The 19055-nt window shown below is 53.5% G+C and overlaps 2 protein-coding genes across 12 annotated transcripts in view; both read left to right on the forward strand.

Annotated features, from left to right (window-relative positions):
• Shank2 (SH3 and multiple ankyrin repeat domains 2) overlaps positions 1 to 19055 on the forward strand; it is a 609914-nt gene that overhangs the window by 432934 nt on the left and 157925 nt on the right. For all 10 annotated transcript variants that reach the window (XM_045152632.1, XM_045152644.1, XM_045152648.1 and 7 more), the window contains 2 exons: positions 15700 to 15782; positions 17330 to 17454. In XM_045152632.1, the coding sequence (XP_045008567.1) occupies positions 15700 to 15782; positions 17330 to 17454 (208 nt within the window). The remainder of the gene's footprint in view (positions 1 to 15699; positions 15783 to 17329; positions 17455 to 19055) is intronic.
• On the forward strand, positions 35 to 873 carry LOC123461596 (complex III assembly factor LYRM7-like). Of its 2 annotated transcripts, none has more exons than XM_045152676.1 (4): positions 35 to 94; position 267; positions 326 to 536; positions 798 to 873. In XM_045152676.1, exons 1-4 carry the CDS (start codon positions 35 to 37, stop codon positions 838 to 840), a joined length of 315 nt encoding a protein of 104 aa, XP_045008611.1. In that variant the 3' UTR covers positions 841 to 873. The 2 variants fall into 2 exon arrangements, with proteins under 2 accessions (XP_045008611.1, XP_045008618.1); XM_045152683.1 differs by having other exon boundaries at positions 326 to 533; positions 795 to 873.

Raw genomic sequence — 19055 nt, forward strand, 5'->3', positions numbered from 1 at the left:
TGGTTGAAAGGTGGTGGCCGCAGTGTGGAGGGCCATGGGGCAGGCGGTGAAAGTATTAAAGCTCTTCAAATCACTGCACAGGACAAGACAACAAGTTTTTTTAAAATACTTTGGTCATTTTTTTTTTTTTTAATTTGAGAGTGACAGAGAGAGAGAGAGAGAATGGGCACATCAGGGCTTCCAGCCACTGCAAACGAACTCCAGATGCGTGCGCCCCCTTGTGCATCTGGCTAACGTGGGTCCTGGGGAATCGAGCCTCGAACCAGGGTCCTTAGGCTTCACAGGCAAGCGCTTAACTGCTAAGCCATCTCTCCAGCCCGACAAGTTTTTAAAGATGACACCAGAGCATTAGAAGCAGCCAGAGTGAAGATAAATGAAGAATTCAAAAGTAATAAAAGTGAGACTGCTCCTCAGCAAATAGAAGAGCTCATGAAAATAGGTTGTGGTGTTGAGCTGCTGCTCTGGACTCATGTTGTACAAGGTCTTCACACCGACCACAGTATGCTGACATTGGTTCCTAGGAAAGAGCTTCTTATTGAAAATGTGCCATATCGGGCTGGAGAGATGGCTTAGCGGTTAAGCGCTTGCCTGTGAAGCCTAAGGACCCCGGTTCGAGGCTCGGTTCCCCAGGTCCCACGTTAGCCAGATGCACAAGGGGGCGCACGCGTCTGGAGTTCGTTTGCAGTGGCTGGAGGCCCTGGTGCGCCCATTCTCTCTCTCTCTCTATCTATCTGCCTCTCTCTCTGTGTCTGTTGCTCTCAAATAAATAAAAAAATTAAAAAAATATATTAAAAAAAAGAAAATGTGCCATATTGTGATGCACCAACTCAGAAGCAATGAATTTTCTAGGATGAGAAAGTCTTACACTTTTAACTTTATAATTCTAGCAAAAGTCCTAGAATTTTTTTCTGTACTTCCATATTGAAAATGAATGTTTTAAATAGTAGCTCTAATTATTAAATTCCATACTAAAAGGACATTGCTGGGCACTGTGGAACTTGGTGTTAAGGAGATTAGATATGACAATTCATTTTCATTGAAAATCAAACTTTATAAACTGGAATAAATGCTTAGAGATATGTAATAGATTCCCTTTTATTTCACCTTGCTAAGTATCTTGATGTTACCAAAGTTGTTCACAGTGAGTGTTTAGCAAGTCAGTGAGTTTCCATCTCAAGGAAAACGTGGTTATTAGATGTGAATTGCTAGATGAAATTGATGTTTAATTCTCCAAATATGGAATTGATCAAAAGTCACAGTCTCTGCCAGCTTTCCACAGGAGGCACCTTTGCTTCCCAAAGTGTTGTGCTTATTTCTATAAGTACAAGTGGCTATGAGCTTTCTTCTTAGAGAGTATTTCCCTATGCTCTTACAGAGACATTTCCTCAGCCTTGTGAAGACAGAGGCATGGGATACTAGAACCACCTGGGTCACTATGGAAAGGAGGCCACCTAGCCCATGAATGTGTATTCATAGCCGTGGCTTACTTTTCATTGTTAGTTTGGCCTTTTCTGAGCCCTTCTTTGTTCTAGACTCCTCCGTGCTTATTTATCTCGGTATATCTTCTTCCAACTCGTGGTTCATCTTGTAACTGCTTTATCATAAACTTGGGTGAAGTGAGGAGTGCCCACATAGCTAGTGAGGCAGTTCTGGGTGTGTCTGAGAGTAGCATTTCAGCTGGCAGAACAGGAGCTCTCATCACTGTGGGTGGCATCATCCAAACTCAAAAACTTGAATGGAATAAATTCACTCTCTGATTGACCTAAAAACAAATGTTTTCTGACCCTGACCCTCAGGCTTTCAGACTCTGCCAGGATTTACCATGTTAGCCCTTATTCTCAAGGCTGACACTTCCATTTCCTGGTTCTCCAACTTGCAGGAGAGCAGACTGGGACTTCTTGACCTGTGTACCTATGCCAGCCCAGTTCTCATAGTGATTCTCATCAATCTGTACATAGAAGATAGGTCAGTACTGAGTAGCGCATGAGGCTTGTTTCTCTGACCAGCTCTGATTAATCCAGTCGTGAAAATGAGTAAATTTGTGATGAAAAATCTGGAGTTATGCTGGGCATGGTAGCGCACATCTTTAATCCCAGCACTTGGGAGGCAGAGGTAGGAGGATCGCCATGAATTCAAGGTCACCCTGAGACTACAAAGTGAATTCCAGGTCAGCCTGGGCTAGATTGAGACCCTATGTTGAAAAACCAGAGGGTGGAGTTTCAAAGGGGGCGGGGGGAGGGAGGGAATTGTCATGCGTTATTGTCTACAATTATGGAAGTTGTCAATAAAAATATATTAATTAAAAAATAATAAAGAAAAAGCATAACATCTAAAAAAAGAAATGTCAATCAATCAGTCAGTCAATATGTAAACGAGGACTAGGGAGATGATGCGTTCCATCCAGCATGAGTACGTGAGCTCCAAGCCAGGGAAACGGCATCCAACCAGACACTGTGCTGGGTTTCTGTAATCCCGGTGTGCCTGTGGCAAGATGGGCGGAGGAAGAGACAGGAGAATCCACCAGAAGTGCAAAAGCCAGCTCGCCTGACAAACAGAATGGTGAATAACAAAAGACCCTGCCTCACACAAGGTGGAAGGTGATCTCCACACACACATCATGACTTGAGTGTGTCTGAGGTTACATACATGAACACACACACACACGCCTATATACCATACACCAAAAAGGAAGGAAGGGAGGAAAGAGGTAATCCATCTTAAACCGTCTCTAAGGATTTTAATGTTTCTTGAGCTGCCTCTTAGGTGACACTGATCTCATGTTTTAAACAGCAACGCATGGGACAGAAGCACACCCATCCCACAAGAGTATTATTTCCACGGTAGACCACGTGCTCCTTGTGGCCCCGTCAGATGATGCACAGCTGAGGAATTCTGCCCAGCATTCTCTGGGGAGGATTGTCCACACAGCTCAGTACAGTGACATGTCATGCAGGCATGTGGCCTGTGACAGGTCACCCGCGTGTGCAGGATGCTGCTCATTCCACTGTGGGTAAACACACCCTCATTCACATTCACACAGAGGGGAGAGCCGTGGCCATGCATCTCTCAGAACACATTCCCTTCACTGGCCATCACGGGGCCCCATGCTGTGACGCTCAGAGGCAGGGCCGGCCTGGCCTGGGCTTCTCGTGGGCTCTCCTATTTGGAGACCTTTCCAGGGCAGGCAGGCCTGGTGGAGGGCTGCAAAATTCAGCTAAGTTCCTGTCCTGGGAGCCCAGGTCCCAGCTGATAGCCATATGCATCTTGATTCCCATGGCTTATGGCCATGAGGTGTCCAGCCCCACAGGACAGAGAAGGAGACAGACTTTACAAGAAGTGCCTGTCTGCCAGCCTGCTCATGTGGTCCCTTTGAGCGGGCTTTGAGACAGACAGATGGGGCAGGCCTGGCCTCTCAGTTCTAATTAACGAAGGAGGAGAGGCATAAACAGCCCCTTCCGGCGTTCATATTAAAATGCCAGGCAGTTGTTCTGCCCCACAGTGAACCTCCATTGAGGGAAAATTCCATTCATAGTGGAAGGTTGAGCTTTCAGAACCACCCTGTCCCCCACCCAGCCCTACCCCACCCCAGCCCATGAGAGCAGTCCCCCCAACTCCAGCCTGGAGAATCACTGGGCCCGCAGAATCAGGGGTCATGGAGAGAAAGGTTTTCAGTAGAGCTGCGGGCTGCACTCTGCCTGCCTAGGTGATCCAGAAGAGCGACTCACTTGTGACATCTGCAAGGAACCATCCCACTTCTAAAAATTAAAGGTCCCAGTGGGGCGTGGTGGCACACGCCTTTAATCTCAGCACTCGGGAGGCAGAGATAGGAGGATCACTGTGAGTTCAAGGCCACCCTGAGACTGCAAAGTGAAGTCCAGGTCAGCCTGAGTTAGAGTGAGACCCTACTTCAAAAAACCAAAAATAATAATAATAAATGAAATATATTTTTTTAAAAAATGAAAGGTCCCTGGGTTGGGAGATGGCTCATTTAGAAAAGCGCTTGTCTCTCAAGCATGAAATTTTGAGTTTGATCCCCAGAACCCCTGTGAAAATGCTGAATGTGGTGATACATTCCTGTCATCCTGGCACCGAAGAGGCAGAATCAGGAGGACCCTTGGGGCTCATGGTGCAGCTACCTAATCTGGCCTATTGGCAATCCGCAGGCCAGTGAGAGGCCCTGTCTTTAAAGAGGTGAAAGCTCTTGAGAAACGACACCAAGGTTGTCTCCCGCCTCCTCACATGCACACACATATATGCACGTACACCCCACATATGTGCATGCACATGCACTCACCCCCTGAGACACGGTTTTAAAAATAAAAATGGGCCAGGTGTAGTAGCACACCTTTAGTCCCAGCTCATAAGAGGCAGAGGTAGGAGGATCACTGTGAGTTTAAGGCCACCTTGAGACTACATAGTGAATTCCAGGTCAGCCTGGGCTAGAGTGAGACCCTACCTTGAAAAACAAAAACAAAAATCCAAAAAAATAAAAATAAAAGTTCCATGACCCTAGCGATAATGACAGAGCTCGCTCCATATATTGCATGTGTGTGTCTGACTTAGAGTCACTCAAGGAGCCCGTAGCTGCTTGGATACCTGGAGCTGGTGTTCTGCAGAGGGGAAGTATGGGCCCCTGCAGGAGGGTCCACCCCAGTGCCCATGGCCCATCCCTGCCAGAGCGTGCACTCTGGTAGCTAGAGCAGCAGGCTTTCTTTTAGACAGAGCAAGATTCATCCTTCAGAAACAAATAGCAGAGGCTGTGGCAGGAAGTGGCAGTTCTAGGCCTGTCCTTGGGCGACTCTTCCTCTCAAGAGGTCAGCTGTAAACCAAGCAGAGAAGTCACAGTTTCAAACACAGGCAGAGAGGCGAGGAGAACCAGGGACGCAGTATGGCTGTAGTCACCAAGATGGCAGGCCCCTGAGGGATCTGCACAATGACAGCAGCCTGGCACCTGAAGACCCCAACAGCTTTGCGCAAAGAACATAGGCCATGCAAAGGTGATGGGCAAGGGGGTGTGCTGATGAATGCCCTGGGAAAGGGGGGGGAACAGAAGCAAAGCTAGAGGAGAGAGAGTTGGGAGAGGCAGGGATCTGAGCACCAAGGGTCTCAGCCACATGGGCAGTTTGGATTTCGTCCCCAACAATGACAAGAATATTGTGGGAGTATTTTAAGTGGGAGAGCTCTGTGGCCTGGTTTAAGGTTTGTTTCTTTGTTTTTAGTGAAGAAGTGAATTCAGGGGAGCATCAGCAGCCGTTGTGGTCCTCAGCAGGACTCTGAAAGCGGGGAGTCTTGAGTTGTGGGTGGATGTACAAATGCTGGCTCTTGGCCTCCAGTGGGTGGCCCCTTGTGCACAGGCCAGCTGTGGGGACAGGGTTTGCTTGTAGCAAGGCAGTTTCTTGGGCCCCTGGATGTTCGACCTTTGTGTGAGCACCGCCAAGGCCCCTGTTCCTTAGCCCTGAGCTTGGAGCATCTTCTCCCAGAATGCTATGGGCCTGCGTGCTGGACCAAGTGTCTGCCTCTCCCGTCACCACCCCAGCCATGCCCATGGAGAGAGGTAACCCTCCTGAAGCCAAACAAGCAGAACCCTTGGGAGCCCTGGGAGCCCAGTGAGGGGGCTGGTGTCTCCTCCTCATGTGCCCGTGATTCTCATCTGTCTACTCACAGCTCTTGTATCAGGGTCCCACAACCCATGTCACACGAGGGTTAGGATAGGGACGTTTCTAAAACACAGGAAAGCTGAGTTGCAGATCAGGACACCTGAGGGGCCTCTGCTGAGGCCAGCAGTGGCCTGGAGCCAAACCTGAGGGAAGGCACATGGCGGTGTCTTAGTTTGTACCAGGCTGTCTGAAGCCTGGGGAACTTTCTTCTCAGCTCACGGTCTTTAGCTCCTGCTGTGTATGGGGTGCTCTGCGTGGACCTTTCAGATACGCCTTTTGTCATCCACCTGATGTGTTAGGGGCACAACTGATACCCACATCTGTAGATGAATATGGTCATGCCGGGTAAGGGTCAGTGACTCAGTCAAGGACTCCGAGCAGGTTTGGGAAGCTGGGATCCATGCCACCTGGGTGGAGGAACCCCGGCTCCCGTCTCAGTGTGGTAGCCCTCATTTAGTCTGGGAGAGGCGACCGTGGCCTGTCATTAGCAGCTAGGTCTTTCCGTGAGATCACTTGTCTCCCTCAGTTCTTGGCAGGTAGCACATCTCATAATGCGCAGGAAAACGCTTGTGGGTGACTTATTACAAAGTAATGAGACAATTTAATTTGAATCAAGTTTTTCCGCACATGACTGTTTCCATCAGGAAGAACTCGTGTTGCTTATCACGTTAGCAGCGAGGGGGAAAATGGTCTTCATAAACATCAGGCAGGGTATTTTCATAATTGCTGATCTGAGAAACCACTTCCGCAAGTGTGTGTCTCCAGGGACTGTGTATGAAGTCTCCATGGGGTGGGAGTGGCAGGTGATGCCCCCACTCATCCAAAGCCCAGAGCAGTGCCCACCCTGAAGGGTCAGCCCACCCACATCCGTCACCTCCCACAGGTGGCAACACAGACTCCTAGGAGTAGCCCTGCTCAGCTGTCATTCACAGCACAGGGTGGCAGTGAGCACTGGACCTCGCCTCATAGAGGCAGGAGAACCATGCCAATCCACGCCACAACGGGGGGGGGGTGGTGGCAGGATGCTGGAAGCATGTGTGGTCAAGGGCCCAGAGCCACCCCACCCACCCCCACTAGGTAGCAAGTGACAGATGTCTGGGGAACCCCCTTCTGTCTGCCAGCAGGCTGCCAGGCCTCCCCAGGACCAGGCTATCCGTCCCCTGCCCACCCACGGAGCTGCCCTCTGTGCCACTCTGCAGCCGGCTCTGCCACAGTGAACTGGGCTGGCTGCCCACACTGGCTGCCAGATCTGGCATCTCTGCAGGCTGTGCCGGGATACCTGTTGAGCCCCAGCCTGCCCCAGCACCCTGCCCCTCCCCTTCCTGTGTGGCCTCATCCTTGTTGATTGGCAGAGCCCGGAAGTTTCTAGGGCATCCGCTGTGTCTGACGCTCCCTGGAGACTCCTCTTTCTAATAGGGTTCCAGCTGCTGCCTGCCTGGGGCCCGGCCACCGCTGTGCGGCCACCGGAGTGAAGCGATGCCGCTCTGGGCTCTCCATTTCCTGCCTTGAAAGAAATACTCTCTCCCCACCACACCCCCAGGAGATATTCTTGGAGTTCAACTACGCAGTCTCTTTAGAGGAGCATTTCCTGGCTCTCCCCATGTCCCAGCACCCCACGGCCCAGCCCAGACCAGACGCATAACAGCCCAAACTCAAGACACCATTTTGACATAAAAGTCTTCTGAGGGCTGGGAAGATGGCTCTGTGGGTAAAGTGCTTGCTAAGTAAGCATGAGGGTGTGAGTTCGGGTCCCCAGAACCCACGGAAAAGCCTGTCAGGCAGCATGAGCCTGTACTGCCAGTGCTAGCGAGGCTGACCCAGGCATTTCCTAGGGCAGGCTGTGTAACTAGACTAGCCAAACTGGTGAGCTCTAGGGTTCAAAGAATAACGTGGAAAGCAATTGAGGAAGAACTGCCACATCAACTTCTGACCTACAAGGCACACATGTGTTCATACACACACACACACACACACACACGGACCTGAACACAGACACACACCCCCCACACACATACAAAAAAACCAAGAGAGGTTGGGGAGATGGCTCAGAGGTTAAAGGTATTTACAAGTCATACAGACCCGAGTTGATACGCCCCATCATCCAGAGGCAAAGTGGCTCATGCATCTGTGATCCCAACGCACTTAGGACAGTGGAGGCAGGGCCAGGAGCACCCAAAGTCTCCACCCAAAGTGGGACAAATAGGCTGGAATTCATTTGCAATGGCAAGAGACCCTGTCTCAGACACCTTGAAATTGTCTTTTGACCCCTACATGTGCCGTGACGTGCACATATCCCCTCCCCAACCACCATACACAAATAAATGACAAAAGATTAAAGGAAAGAAGTTTTCTGAAATGACCTGGTATGTTTACCCTGGAACCCATTCGGCAGTGAGTCACTTGCTACAACCCCTGCTCAGTGGCGCCTGGGACTTCTTAGCAATCAACAGCACACTCAAGGATTCTCCCAAGGTGAGAAAATCTGACTGGCAAGTGGTTTTCACACCCGATGGAATGATGTTTACAGAGACTAGAGTTAACAAGAAATGGAGCTGACCCCGAGTAAGATTCCTGAGACACTTAATCAGACAGAGACGGGCTCGGATGTCGCCGCTTACTCTGCGGATTTGAGAGGCGGTGAATTTATTTCCCAGATTGCAAACAGTTTTGAGGGCTGGAGACAAAACCTGCGGAAAACCAGAGTACCCACTCATCTGGATGGTTGTGAAAACAGCTTTTTCACCTCCCGATGACAGTCCCATGCCACTGTCCCCACACCGGCACGGACTCAGCTGACCCAAGTCAACACCTATCAGGGTTCTGTGGGAGCCCCTCTTTGCTGGCCCTTGGCCTCACTGGTGCAGGAGGACTTCCTGACGTCTGGGCCTCATTGACACCTGGCTTCTGTGTGGGTTCGGTCTGGCTTTGGCTGCCACAGTTCTCCTTACAAAATGGAATAATGTGTCATCTGCCTTACCCACAGGTCACTCCTAGGACTTGAAAAGGACAGCCATGACCCCCCCCCCCCACAGGAGAGAAGGGCTGCCTGTGCCACTGCCTATGGTGCCATCCTGGGCCTGTGATTCCTGAGTTCAAGTGTCATGCTGCCCAGCCAGGTCCCTGGCACCAGTGTGCATGCAGATGGCAGCCTGCCTCTCGGAACACCTCTGTAGCCTCCCTGGCCCTTGCCAGTTCCAGCCACCCACCCCTGAGGATGCACTGCTTCTGCCGCTACCACGGGGAAGCCTTCCAGGTCATGGGCCTCGTAGGGCCACGTCATCTGCTGTTCAGAGAGATTTCTGTGAGCATGGGATCAATAGTGTCCTCTGCACTCCCCTGGCCTTAGAATTTACTGAGGCTGCCATCAAATCACTCTTCACTTGGGAGAATCTAAACCAGAGAACCTGCTCTGGTGGCCAGATGTTGGAGGTCAGAACAAGGGCAGACCTGCTTTCCCTCGGATCTCTCAGGGAGATGGCCCCTGCTGTGTGCCCACAAGTCCTCTGTGACCCTTAGCCCTGGTGGCTGTGTCCTTGTAGACCCTGCTCTTCCCAGAGCTTCTTCCCCTTGTCCCTGGTCTCCAGCTGCCTGACATTTTTTTTTTTCCCCTAAGGACACAGGCTTTGGTTTCAGGGCCTCCTATGCCCAGGGTGCTCATCTCAGGAAAGGCTATGCTTCTAACAAAGCCCACACCCACCCTCGCACAGATGCCAGGGGGCAGGATGCGCTGGGGGAGGGGTGCACTGTTCAATCTACTACACTCCACGTCTGTGCAAAAGGAAGCCAGAACCTGGTTTGGTCGCTCCAAAATGCCAAGCACCTAGTAGGCCATCATCTGACACATAGTAAGTGCTCGCTAAGAAATGCCTGAGATAATTCACTAGCCCGGAGGCCTCATGTTACCTCAGGACTCTGGCCCAAGGCCAGAACCCCATCAAAGCTGACCAAGGAAAAGCCAAAGTGTGGTTTGATTGATACATCTGCATTCCCACCGGGTTCCCAAGAGCAGCAAGCCAAGTCTTTCCGACAGCCCTCTTGTTCAGCATTAATTGCCCCGCATAGTGATCTTCAGCCCATGGGACTTGCAGACAGGGCCACCTAGGGACCCTTATATTCCTCAGCCCAGGCTTGGCTGTCTGTGGTTCCAAGTTTATGTCTCTCCCAGGACCAGCTATTCTGTCAAGGAGCTGCCAATGACTGCTTCCTGCTGCCTCCTGGACCAGGCAAAGGCCAGCCTTCCCTGTCGCCCCCACCCCCCCCACGTGCCCAAGGCAATGCTACACCACTCTAAAAGTCACAGGGTAGCCAGGAGGCATGTCATCCCAGCACTCAGGAGGTTGAGGCAGGCAGATCAGAAGTTCTGGGTCATCCTCTGCTACACAATAAGTTTGAAGTCAGCCTGGGCTACTTGAGACCCTAAGAAAGTAAACAAACGTTGGGCTAGAGAGACGGCTTAGCAGTTAAGCGCTTGCCTGTGAAGCCTAAGGACCCTGGTTCGAGGCTCGATTCCCCAGGACCCACGTTAGCCAGATGCACAAGGGGGTGCATGCATCTGGAGTTTGTTTGCAGTGGCTGGAGGCCCTGGTGCTCCCATTCTCTCTCTCTCTCTCTCTCTCTCTCTCTCTCTGCCTTTCTTGCTCTGTCACTCTCAAATAAATAAATTAAATTAACAAAAAAGTAAACAAATGAAACTTCTTCCCCAAATAAGGAAAAGATGGTTGGTGCTTGGCCACCTGAGGTTTTTCAGGACACACTCCAGAGGCCATAGAGGTAGGGGCCCAGGCCTGCTGTGGGGCAGACCCCAAGTCCCCTCAACCCTCCTGCCCACTGGCTTCAGGCTGCTATTCCACTGGGCAGCCAGCATGAAGCGGGCCTGGTGAGCAGGGACAAAGCCACCTTCCTTAGTTCCTGCTCGGGCTGGCTCTCAGGAGACTTTGGACGTGGCTTTGTTTCCCCCTGGGATCAGTGTATTTCCTAGGTAGAGACCGCTCCCATTCTCATGGCAACCACTGGCCTGGGCAAGTCTTTGTCTGAACTAGGAAAGGGAGCCTACCCCTTCCCCAGGACTCTTCTCTGTGCCAGTGTGCTTGTCATAAAAACAAGAGCGCAGTGAGGATCAGTGAGTGGTGTTCCTTGCACTGTGAACAGCCTGCACAGCTGGACTCAACCAAGCCGGACGCCCCGACTTGTTTTCCACAGCTCTGCTGCAGACAAACTTTAGATACGGTAGAACCCTTCTTCTTTGCTGGGAACACACATTTGAAAAGAGGTACCACTGGGTAGGGTATATGTATATATGCACGTGTGTATATATGTATAACTACATATATGTTGATGTGTGTGTATGCGTGTCAAAGGACAGCCTCAAGTGTCAGTCCCCACCTCCCACCGTGTTTGAAGCAGGGTCTGTCACTTTGTTGTCCGCCACTGTGTGGGCCGGGCTAACTAAGCCTCAAGCTTCCAGGACATTCTCCTATCTCGGCCTCCGTCTAGCCGTAGGTGTGTGAGACGACAGATTGTGCTGAGGTTGTACTAACACAGGTTCAGGGGATCTGAACTCTGGTATATAACCCGTGATATCCACTGAGGCATCTCCCCAACTTTTAAATGTTTATCCAGTCAACAGGAAGGGTAGATGTTATACCACACGGGATATTTAAAAGTTTAGGGCCCTCGGGAACGTTTGTGCCCAAGTCACACAAGTGGCTGCTTCAGATGCATCGTCGGATGTATTGAGAAGGGCTCCAGAGGAGGCTTCGTGAGGTTCCCCAGGGGCAGCATGGGGAACACGAGTGCCTGGGGCAGGCCCCTGTAAACCAGGCTGCAATGCCTTATTGGAGTCTGGAGGACAGATCTGCTAGGACAACTGGACAGGAGGGTGCCAGGGCCAAGAGTGGGCTGTGGATTATGGTTTCAGCCTCAAGGCCCAGTCTCAGTGTCACAGCTTCTGCCACTGGCCTCACTGTCATCACAAGGACAGATCAAGAAGAGAGGGTCACTGAGAATCTGTATGCCCAGGAAGGTCCTTGGCCTATGGTCATCCTCAGCCACTCCTGCCCAGAACCCCTCTGCCTTGTGCTCCAGCCCCACCTCAAGTTCTAATCCCCTCTGGCCTGTGTGCAGTTCTGTGGGCATTTGGGGTGATCTGCAGTAACAGGTCATTGCCCCTCTAGGGGCACAGGGCACCTTGGCTTCTGGGTCTCAGCACAACAGGGCATGTGGGGATGCTAAGGAAGGCAACATCCCCGACACTGGCTGTGCCCACAGTGGGGTGAATGCCATGTGCAGGTGCTGACTTGCTCCGTCCTCCCAGGTCTTCACCCCACTCTTTGCAAGGGAAACTGAACTGACACTTTGAGTAACCAGACTGGTAGATGTCCGAGTTGGGGTCAAAACCAATGGTCTGTCTAGGGTTAGGGGTGGTGGGGGCATGGCAGGCAAGCTGGGGAGGGGCACTAGAAGCCATCATGCCTGGAATGGAAGACTCGACAGTGGAAAGTTTGGCTCTGCTGGAGCAGTCACAGGGTGGAGCAGTGTCCGCTGACAGCAGGAAAGGTCTTGGAGGGTCAGGAGCAGGGAGAAGCTCTGGGGTAGGGAGGAGAAGCACAGCCTGTGCCTGGTGAGTCCCCTAAGGGCTACCCCGAGGGCACAGGGCCAAGGGGTGTTTCTTGCCCTCCTCCTAAGCACCCCTAGAAGTGTGTGTGTGGTTGTGGTTTTCATTTCACAGAGCAGGATCACAAGCTCAGGATGTTGTCAGGGTGACCTTGGGGTCAGAGCAGAGCCTGGCTTTGAACCAAGCTGCGAGTGTCCCTCCCCCCACGCAGTCAGCAGGAGAGAGAAGGCCACCAGCAAGAACCCAAGCAGTGCCAGAGACCCGAAGTTCCCTGTGGTGGGAGACAGCTGGCAGGAAATAAAGCAGGCTGCCTTCGGGCTGTGGGGTTCTGGGTTCCCCAAAGGCAGAGTTGATCAGCAGGGGAACGCGTGCTAGGAACACTCCTTGGCTACAGCCTTGAGCCAGGACAAGGTGGGCACTGTCATACACTCAGCTCCCCAGGGGAAGTGGCAGGCATCAGGTTTGGGACCCTTGGCCCTCAGCAGCTATGCACATGAGAAGGGTCAGAAAAGGCGAGTGGGAAGGCCATATGGAAGGGCTCGGGCACCCGGGTCTTTGGAGAGAGAGAGAGAGAGAGAGCCCTAGGCGGAGAAGGTGCATATAAGCAGGTGGCAGGATCCACACTGCCCAGCCCATGACAGAGCCATGGGCCAGGGCATGCCAGTTTCCCTTTGGGAAACTGGAGCATGCATGAGTTACTTCCTCATTGCTGTGATAAAAGCAACTTGACGAAGAGGGGTTTATTTAGGCTTACAGTTCAAGGTTGCAGTCCCTCGTGGCAGGAGATAGCTGGTCATGTTGTATCCAAAGTCAAGAAGCAGAGGGAGATGAGAGATGAACACTGGTGTTCAGTTCACTTCTTCCTCCTCCTCCTCCTCCTCCCCCTCCTCCTTCTTCTCATTCACCCCGCCCCAAGGTAGGGTCTCACTCTAGCCCAGGCTGGCCTCAAACTCACCGTGATCCTCCTACCTCTGCTTCTGAGTGCTGGGATTAAAGATATGTGTCACCACACCCAGCTCACCTCCTTCTTTTTATTGAGTCTGAGAGCCCAGCCCATGCAGTGGCACCACCCACAGTTAACCTAAGCTAGAACCCCCCCCCCCCGCCCCGCCACCACCCACAGACATGTCCAGAGATTGGTTTCATGGTGATTCTAAATCTTGTCAAGTTGACAACTGAGATTAATCACAGAGAGGGAAGGGGACATGGCCAGAGAGGGTCTCATGGAAGAGGTCTGAGTCTGCGTTCTGGCTAGGGAGGGTAGGCGTAGAGATGAAAAAGCAGAGGAGTCTGCCTGGCACGGGATCCGCTGGCCAGAGCGTCTTGCAGGGCCCCTAGATCCGCAGTAACAGAGCCCCGCCTTGTCCCACCCCTCCTCCTTCCACCCCTTGTGTGTGTGGGTCCCGGCTGCCAGCCAGGCCCTCTCCAGTTACTGACCACTGATGAAAAGAGGCTTTCCGGGACATTCCCACTAAACCGCACCATCCTGGGCCCTGGCTGGTACCTCAGACCTTAGCTGGTGGCCCCGTGGGGCAGGAAACTTGTGAGGACCATGCCAGGAAGGACTCCCAGAACCTGGTAGGGTGTCTCAGGAGATGGAGTTAGACCTGAGGACTGAGCCCCCATCCATCACCACCACCTGGACTGTGGTCTGCCCTGCTGAAGTGTGTGTGGTACCACTCCACTGGCAGGCTCCTGGAACACAGGGTGCCTTAGTGTGACCATGAGGTAGCTTGAGGTGGGGTGGGTGTCTTCTCCAGCTCTCTTCCCAGCCTTCCTGAACCAGCTTCACCTGTTCAGTGGGAACTTAAAGGAGCTGCTGCTCTCCCCAGCCCCCGTCCCTCCAGCTCCCACGGGGCTAGTTGTACTGCCGCTGCCCCCCCCCACAGCTGGGGGTCCTCCACTTCTGTAGGAGGCAACTGTAGTGCTCAGCACTCACCCAACAACTCACTCCCACACCCTTCTCCTGGGTGTTCCCAGACCTTCGGCTCTGAACCAGGGACCTCTGCTGCCCTGGCTGGCACCATGTGTTGCCGCCCCCAAGGGGTCCGACTCCTGCGGGGCCCTCCAGTAAAGAAACCTCCCATTCTTTTCTCCAGCAACATCCCCCCCCCCCACACACACACAGATTTCCTGCCTCTAGACTTACTTCCGGGTAGGCAGCAACGGATTCTACTGGATACTTCGCGCTGCAGGCGGCCTGGTCCGCCCCTCCCCCGCCCCCCCCTGCCGCAGCCACCAGGAAGATTGGGGAGGGTGACCCCTGACCTTTAGCAGGTCTCTGGCCATCCGGGCAGCCCCTCTCTGCCCTGTGCTCCCACGTGCGCCTCCACGTGGACTGTCAAGTGTCATTAATTTTAGTGGCAGGCCCTGGCAGGTAAAACAAAAGTTGCCACTCTTTGGCTTCTTTCCTTTTAAAACAAACAAACAAACAAACACACACACACAAAACCCAGAAATGCCACACCAAGCGACAAGCTACGTGGCTTCAGGGAAGACAGGGCTGCCCTCCCCGCCCCCAGCTAGACATCCAGGCCGCTGCCCAGGGTGGCTTTGATGGGGCTGAATTGGCCTGACTGCCCCTCACCCGTTGGCCTCGGAAGTCCCTCTCTGTGGCCGGAGGAGGCACAGAGCTGGCCGCTCCCCCACCTCCTGCCCGCCCGCCTGCCGCCGCCAGCCCAGCCTGCGGAACCTCTGCGCGGGATGACGCCCAGGCAGCCGCGCCGCTGGGTCGCACCGTGGGCTCGTCAGATGACTGTGGGGGCTCCTGCCGCACACCACATTCCCTAGGAAGGGGAGAGGGAGGGAGGGAGGGAGGGAGGGAGGGAGGGGGTGCCGGCTGCACCTCACTGGTCCCGCCGCCTGCTGACTCGCGCTCTGATGGAGCTGAGCTGGTCTGCTCTCCTCTTTAAGCCCCTTCAAGAGAAAAGCAAAACCAAGCTTCTGCCTGGCTTGTCCTCGGCCTGATCTCGCCTGCTCTCCTGGAGGATGCATCCGGCCGCGCCAGGCCGGGGGAGCTCCTTCACCAAGCCACCGCCACGGCGGCGGCCGCTGCCACCATCACCACCCGGGCCACTTACTTTCTTTGCTCTGGGCTGCGGAGTCCTGGCCAGCCCCCGGGCGTCTTGAGCCCGCCTGCTCCCCAGCGGCCCCAGGGCAGCTTTCCCAGCATCCATGACTCCTTCCCCCGGCTGGCTCCCGCGCCCGCCGCCCCCCTCCACATCCCATTGTGCCCCGCTCGCCCATCCTGCCAGTCCCCCCCCCCCCCAGCTCCTCCTGCACCGCTGCCGCCCAGGCGCCTCCATGCTGCCTGGATCCGGGCGAGCTGGGTGATTAATTGGCTGTGATGAGCGGCCCTGGCGGAGGAGCAGCCACCGTGATGATGACGGGTTACAATAATGGTCGCTATCCCCGGAATTCTCTCTACAGTGACTGCATTATTGAGGACAAGACAGTGGTCCTGCAGAAGAAAGACAATGAGGGCTTCGGATTTGTGCTCCGAGGGGCAAAAGGTAGGAGCGCCTGGATCCCTTCCCATGTTGTGTATGTGTTTGTATGTGGGGAGGGGTGTGTGTGTGTGTGTGTGTGTGTGTGTGTGTGTGCACGGCTGTATTGAAGAACGATCCTTAGCTTGGAGATAAGCGTGAAATAAGCATTTTTTTTCCTAGGGGCACTTGGTTGCTAGACAACGGTGCTCTTTAACATTCTGCCTTCCTCAGAAAACATCGGGGCTTCCTGTAGGCACATTTTTAATTTTCCATCCACAGTATTGCTCTGAACATCGAGCTGCTCTCTCTCCCACCCCCCACCCCACACCTTTCTCTTATATGTGGGGAGATTCTGCACCTTGGACTTCTTAGGAGCTCCTGGTCTCAGACACCTAGTATGGCCCAGCCCAAGTTTCAGGTATCCGGAAGCTGCCCAGTTCTGGGAGTGGGCTTCAGTTCCAAGTGTGGCAAGCGTCCAGATGCTCACCTCTAAGGTGACTTTGCGAAGGAAAGGTATAGCAAGATGGTCCCCTCTGCCGTGGGCCAAGAGCTGGCAGTTCACATGCCCCAGGGCCTGGTGATGGGATGCAGCCGGAGGCAATGCCTCCACGTCTGCCCCTACTATGAGGCGTCCCTTCCCGGCCATGGCAAAACGGCATGGTCCCTCGCGAGACAGGACACCTACCCATGACAGATGAGGGTCCTCCGCCTGTGGAAATTGCACCTCAAAACTGCTCTGCTCTGCCAGGGAGCCCCTTACCTGCGCGGGAGGCTTCCTTCTGAGGCTGGTATGCCCACCTGCCGTAGGTTCCGGCCGCCCACGGTGATCTGTCCACAGCGAGAGGAGTGGAATCTGCTCCTGTATAGGTCCATACTGGTCTGTGTGGTTTATCCTCCCCTCCCCCAGCCAGGGCATCATCACCTGCCCACCTACTTCCCTCCGGCCTCTCAGGACTACCAAAAAAAGTCCCTGTCTTGTCCTATAGTTGCACTTGCGGGCCACAGAGCCCAAGCCTTGCTCAGCTAGTCACAGAGAGAGAGCCAGTTCCCCCTAGAGAGTTCAGAGCACATTCCAGATCCGCAGCCTCCCACTGGGTCAGCGCGGCGCTGTGTCCCCCGCCGCCCCCTCCCCGTTTGAGTTGAGGCCCCAGTGTCGCGAGCCTGTATAGGTGTAAAATTGGCCAGCCATTCTGTGTGGTCTTTCTCTAGCTCTGTGTGGTAAGGGAGGAACTTTTCCATTTTTAGAACTGAAAATGTTCAGTCCCTGACGCTTGTATAAGGAATATGACAGGCATGTAGACACGTACCGCAGGGCACTTTATTCCGTGGTCTCACCAGAGAGCCCAGCAGGTGGGATGGTGGTACTGTCATGCAGCTGGCTTCATGGCTGAAGTTGGCACGGGCAGCGAATGTGAGCATCAAGCTCTTCTCTGGGGAGAACTGGCTGAGACCACTGCCTTCCAGCAGGGGATACAGGGACCTTTCTTCCTACCAAAGTCTCATGGGGACGTGGGACAGCCACTTGGGAAATGTCCCCCAGGTTCCTAACGAGGTATTTCTTGTGATTCCAGCTGATACACCCATTGAGGAGTTCACACCCACGCCGGCCTTCCCGGCCCTGCAGTACCTGGAGTCTGTGGATGAAGGCGGGGTGGCATGGCAGGCAGGACTGAGGACCGGGGACTTCTTGATTGAGGTAGGCCACTGGTGCTTGTATCATCTTGCTTGGGGAGAGCGCCGACTCTCACACGAGACCGGGTCGTGGTCAAGAGCACAGCCACAAGGGCAAGACGGGGTGGCTCAGGCTGCGTCCTTTGTACTCTTTGGGTATTTCCATCCCTTATGGATGCTTCTCACTGTGTCCCTGGTGTTGTTTGGGTGTCTTTGAACCTCTGCCTGGAGTTCTTGGGAAGGAGAAAGTGCATACGGAACTTGATCATTGGTCTGAAAGTTGAAGGTAGAAGGAAGAGACATGGTGCTTGTGATGGTGGAGACATGTGTGGATCTGTGGGTGACTTAGCTGGGCCTCTATAAATAGACACTAAAGAGACTCCTTGCCTACTCCTGTGTCCTAAGAGCAAGTCGGCAAGCCTGTTGTGGCATTGCCTGGCATGAAGTCTGTCATGGGTGGCTAAAAGTTGGTTGGTCTGCAGTTGTTGGATGGCCTCTAAAGACCAAGGGGGCATGGGTGAGACAGGCTGGAGTGGATGTACAAAAGGGAAGCTGTGATGTCTGGATGCTTTGAGAACTAGCTTTTCACTAGTACCTTGAAAGCAAGGTGCCTTCTCGTCATTAACAGAATCCCCTTGGATGCCAGCGGTGGGGCCGTGAATTTTGCCTGTGGTTCTCACGTTGGTCCGTGTAAGGTGTTTGAACCCCCAGCACACAGCCAGCATCTTGCCTCTTTGCAGGTTCAGGTGTTGTTTTCTGTCCTCTGGTGCTGAGGAATGTATTACGCTTTGAAAATATAAAGACTAAAAGAACATTTGGTAGGTTGGAAAAGATGGTTCTTAATGAGTTGATAGACCCAAATAGGCCTTGCCGGAAGCTCGCATTTCCCAGCATTCACCCTGAGTCCAGTCTTGAGTATGGGAAATCCATGCACAGGTGGAGGTGAAGGTGAAGGTGAAGGATGGGGGTTGTCACCAGCCTATCACCCGGGCTGGCTGTATACACATCAGTTCTATAAAAGAGGAGCCCCCAGCCCAGCCCAGCCCAGTGAGACGGTCACTTTGAAGTCATCGCTCCTAAGCTCCCAGTGGAAGAGCAAAGAGAAGTAACTATTGTGGGAGACAGCCAGGTGACAGGCAAGGTTGCAAAGATGCATTCGCTCATTCCAAGTGGCTCCTGTGGCAAAGGCATGTTCAGTTGTTCGGGACCAGTCAGAGGCTGGTGGGAATGAGGCGCCTGTGGGGCACGGACTTGTGGGAGTCTGGAGCCCAGCGGCAGCTCCCAGAGTTTGTAACCCTCCTGAAAATGCAGACAGGGTTGAATCACCCTCTGTAGGATGCCCTTATGATGTAAATCCTTTTCCTGTGTGTGAGAGAGACTTGAGACAGAGGGGGCGTGGCCTGGGGCTAGGAGGTGGGGCTGGGCGCTGAGGTGCGTGGGTGTCCCTATGTATGACAGAGAAGGAGGCCCCAGAAGGTTGAACTACATTGGTGCTGACTCTTGGATTTTCAATAATAAATGAAGGCTGCAGATACAAGCACGCCACCCCCCATGTTCAGCTCACTGGACCGCTTCCATGAGGAACCGGTCAATCAAAAAAGTCAGGCAACCAAGGTGCTTGTGCCT

Source organism: Jaculus jaculus, chromosome 1, assembly GCF_020740685.1.
Source record: "Jaculus jaculus isolate mJacJac1 chromosome 1, mJacJac1.mat.Y.cur, whole genome shotgun sequence".
NCBI lineage: Eukaryota > Metazoa > Chordata > Mammalia > Rodentia > Dipodidae > Jaculus > Jaculus jaculus.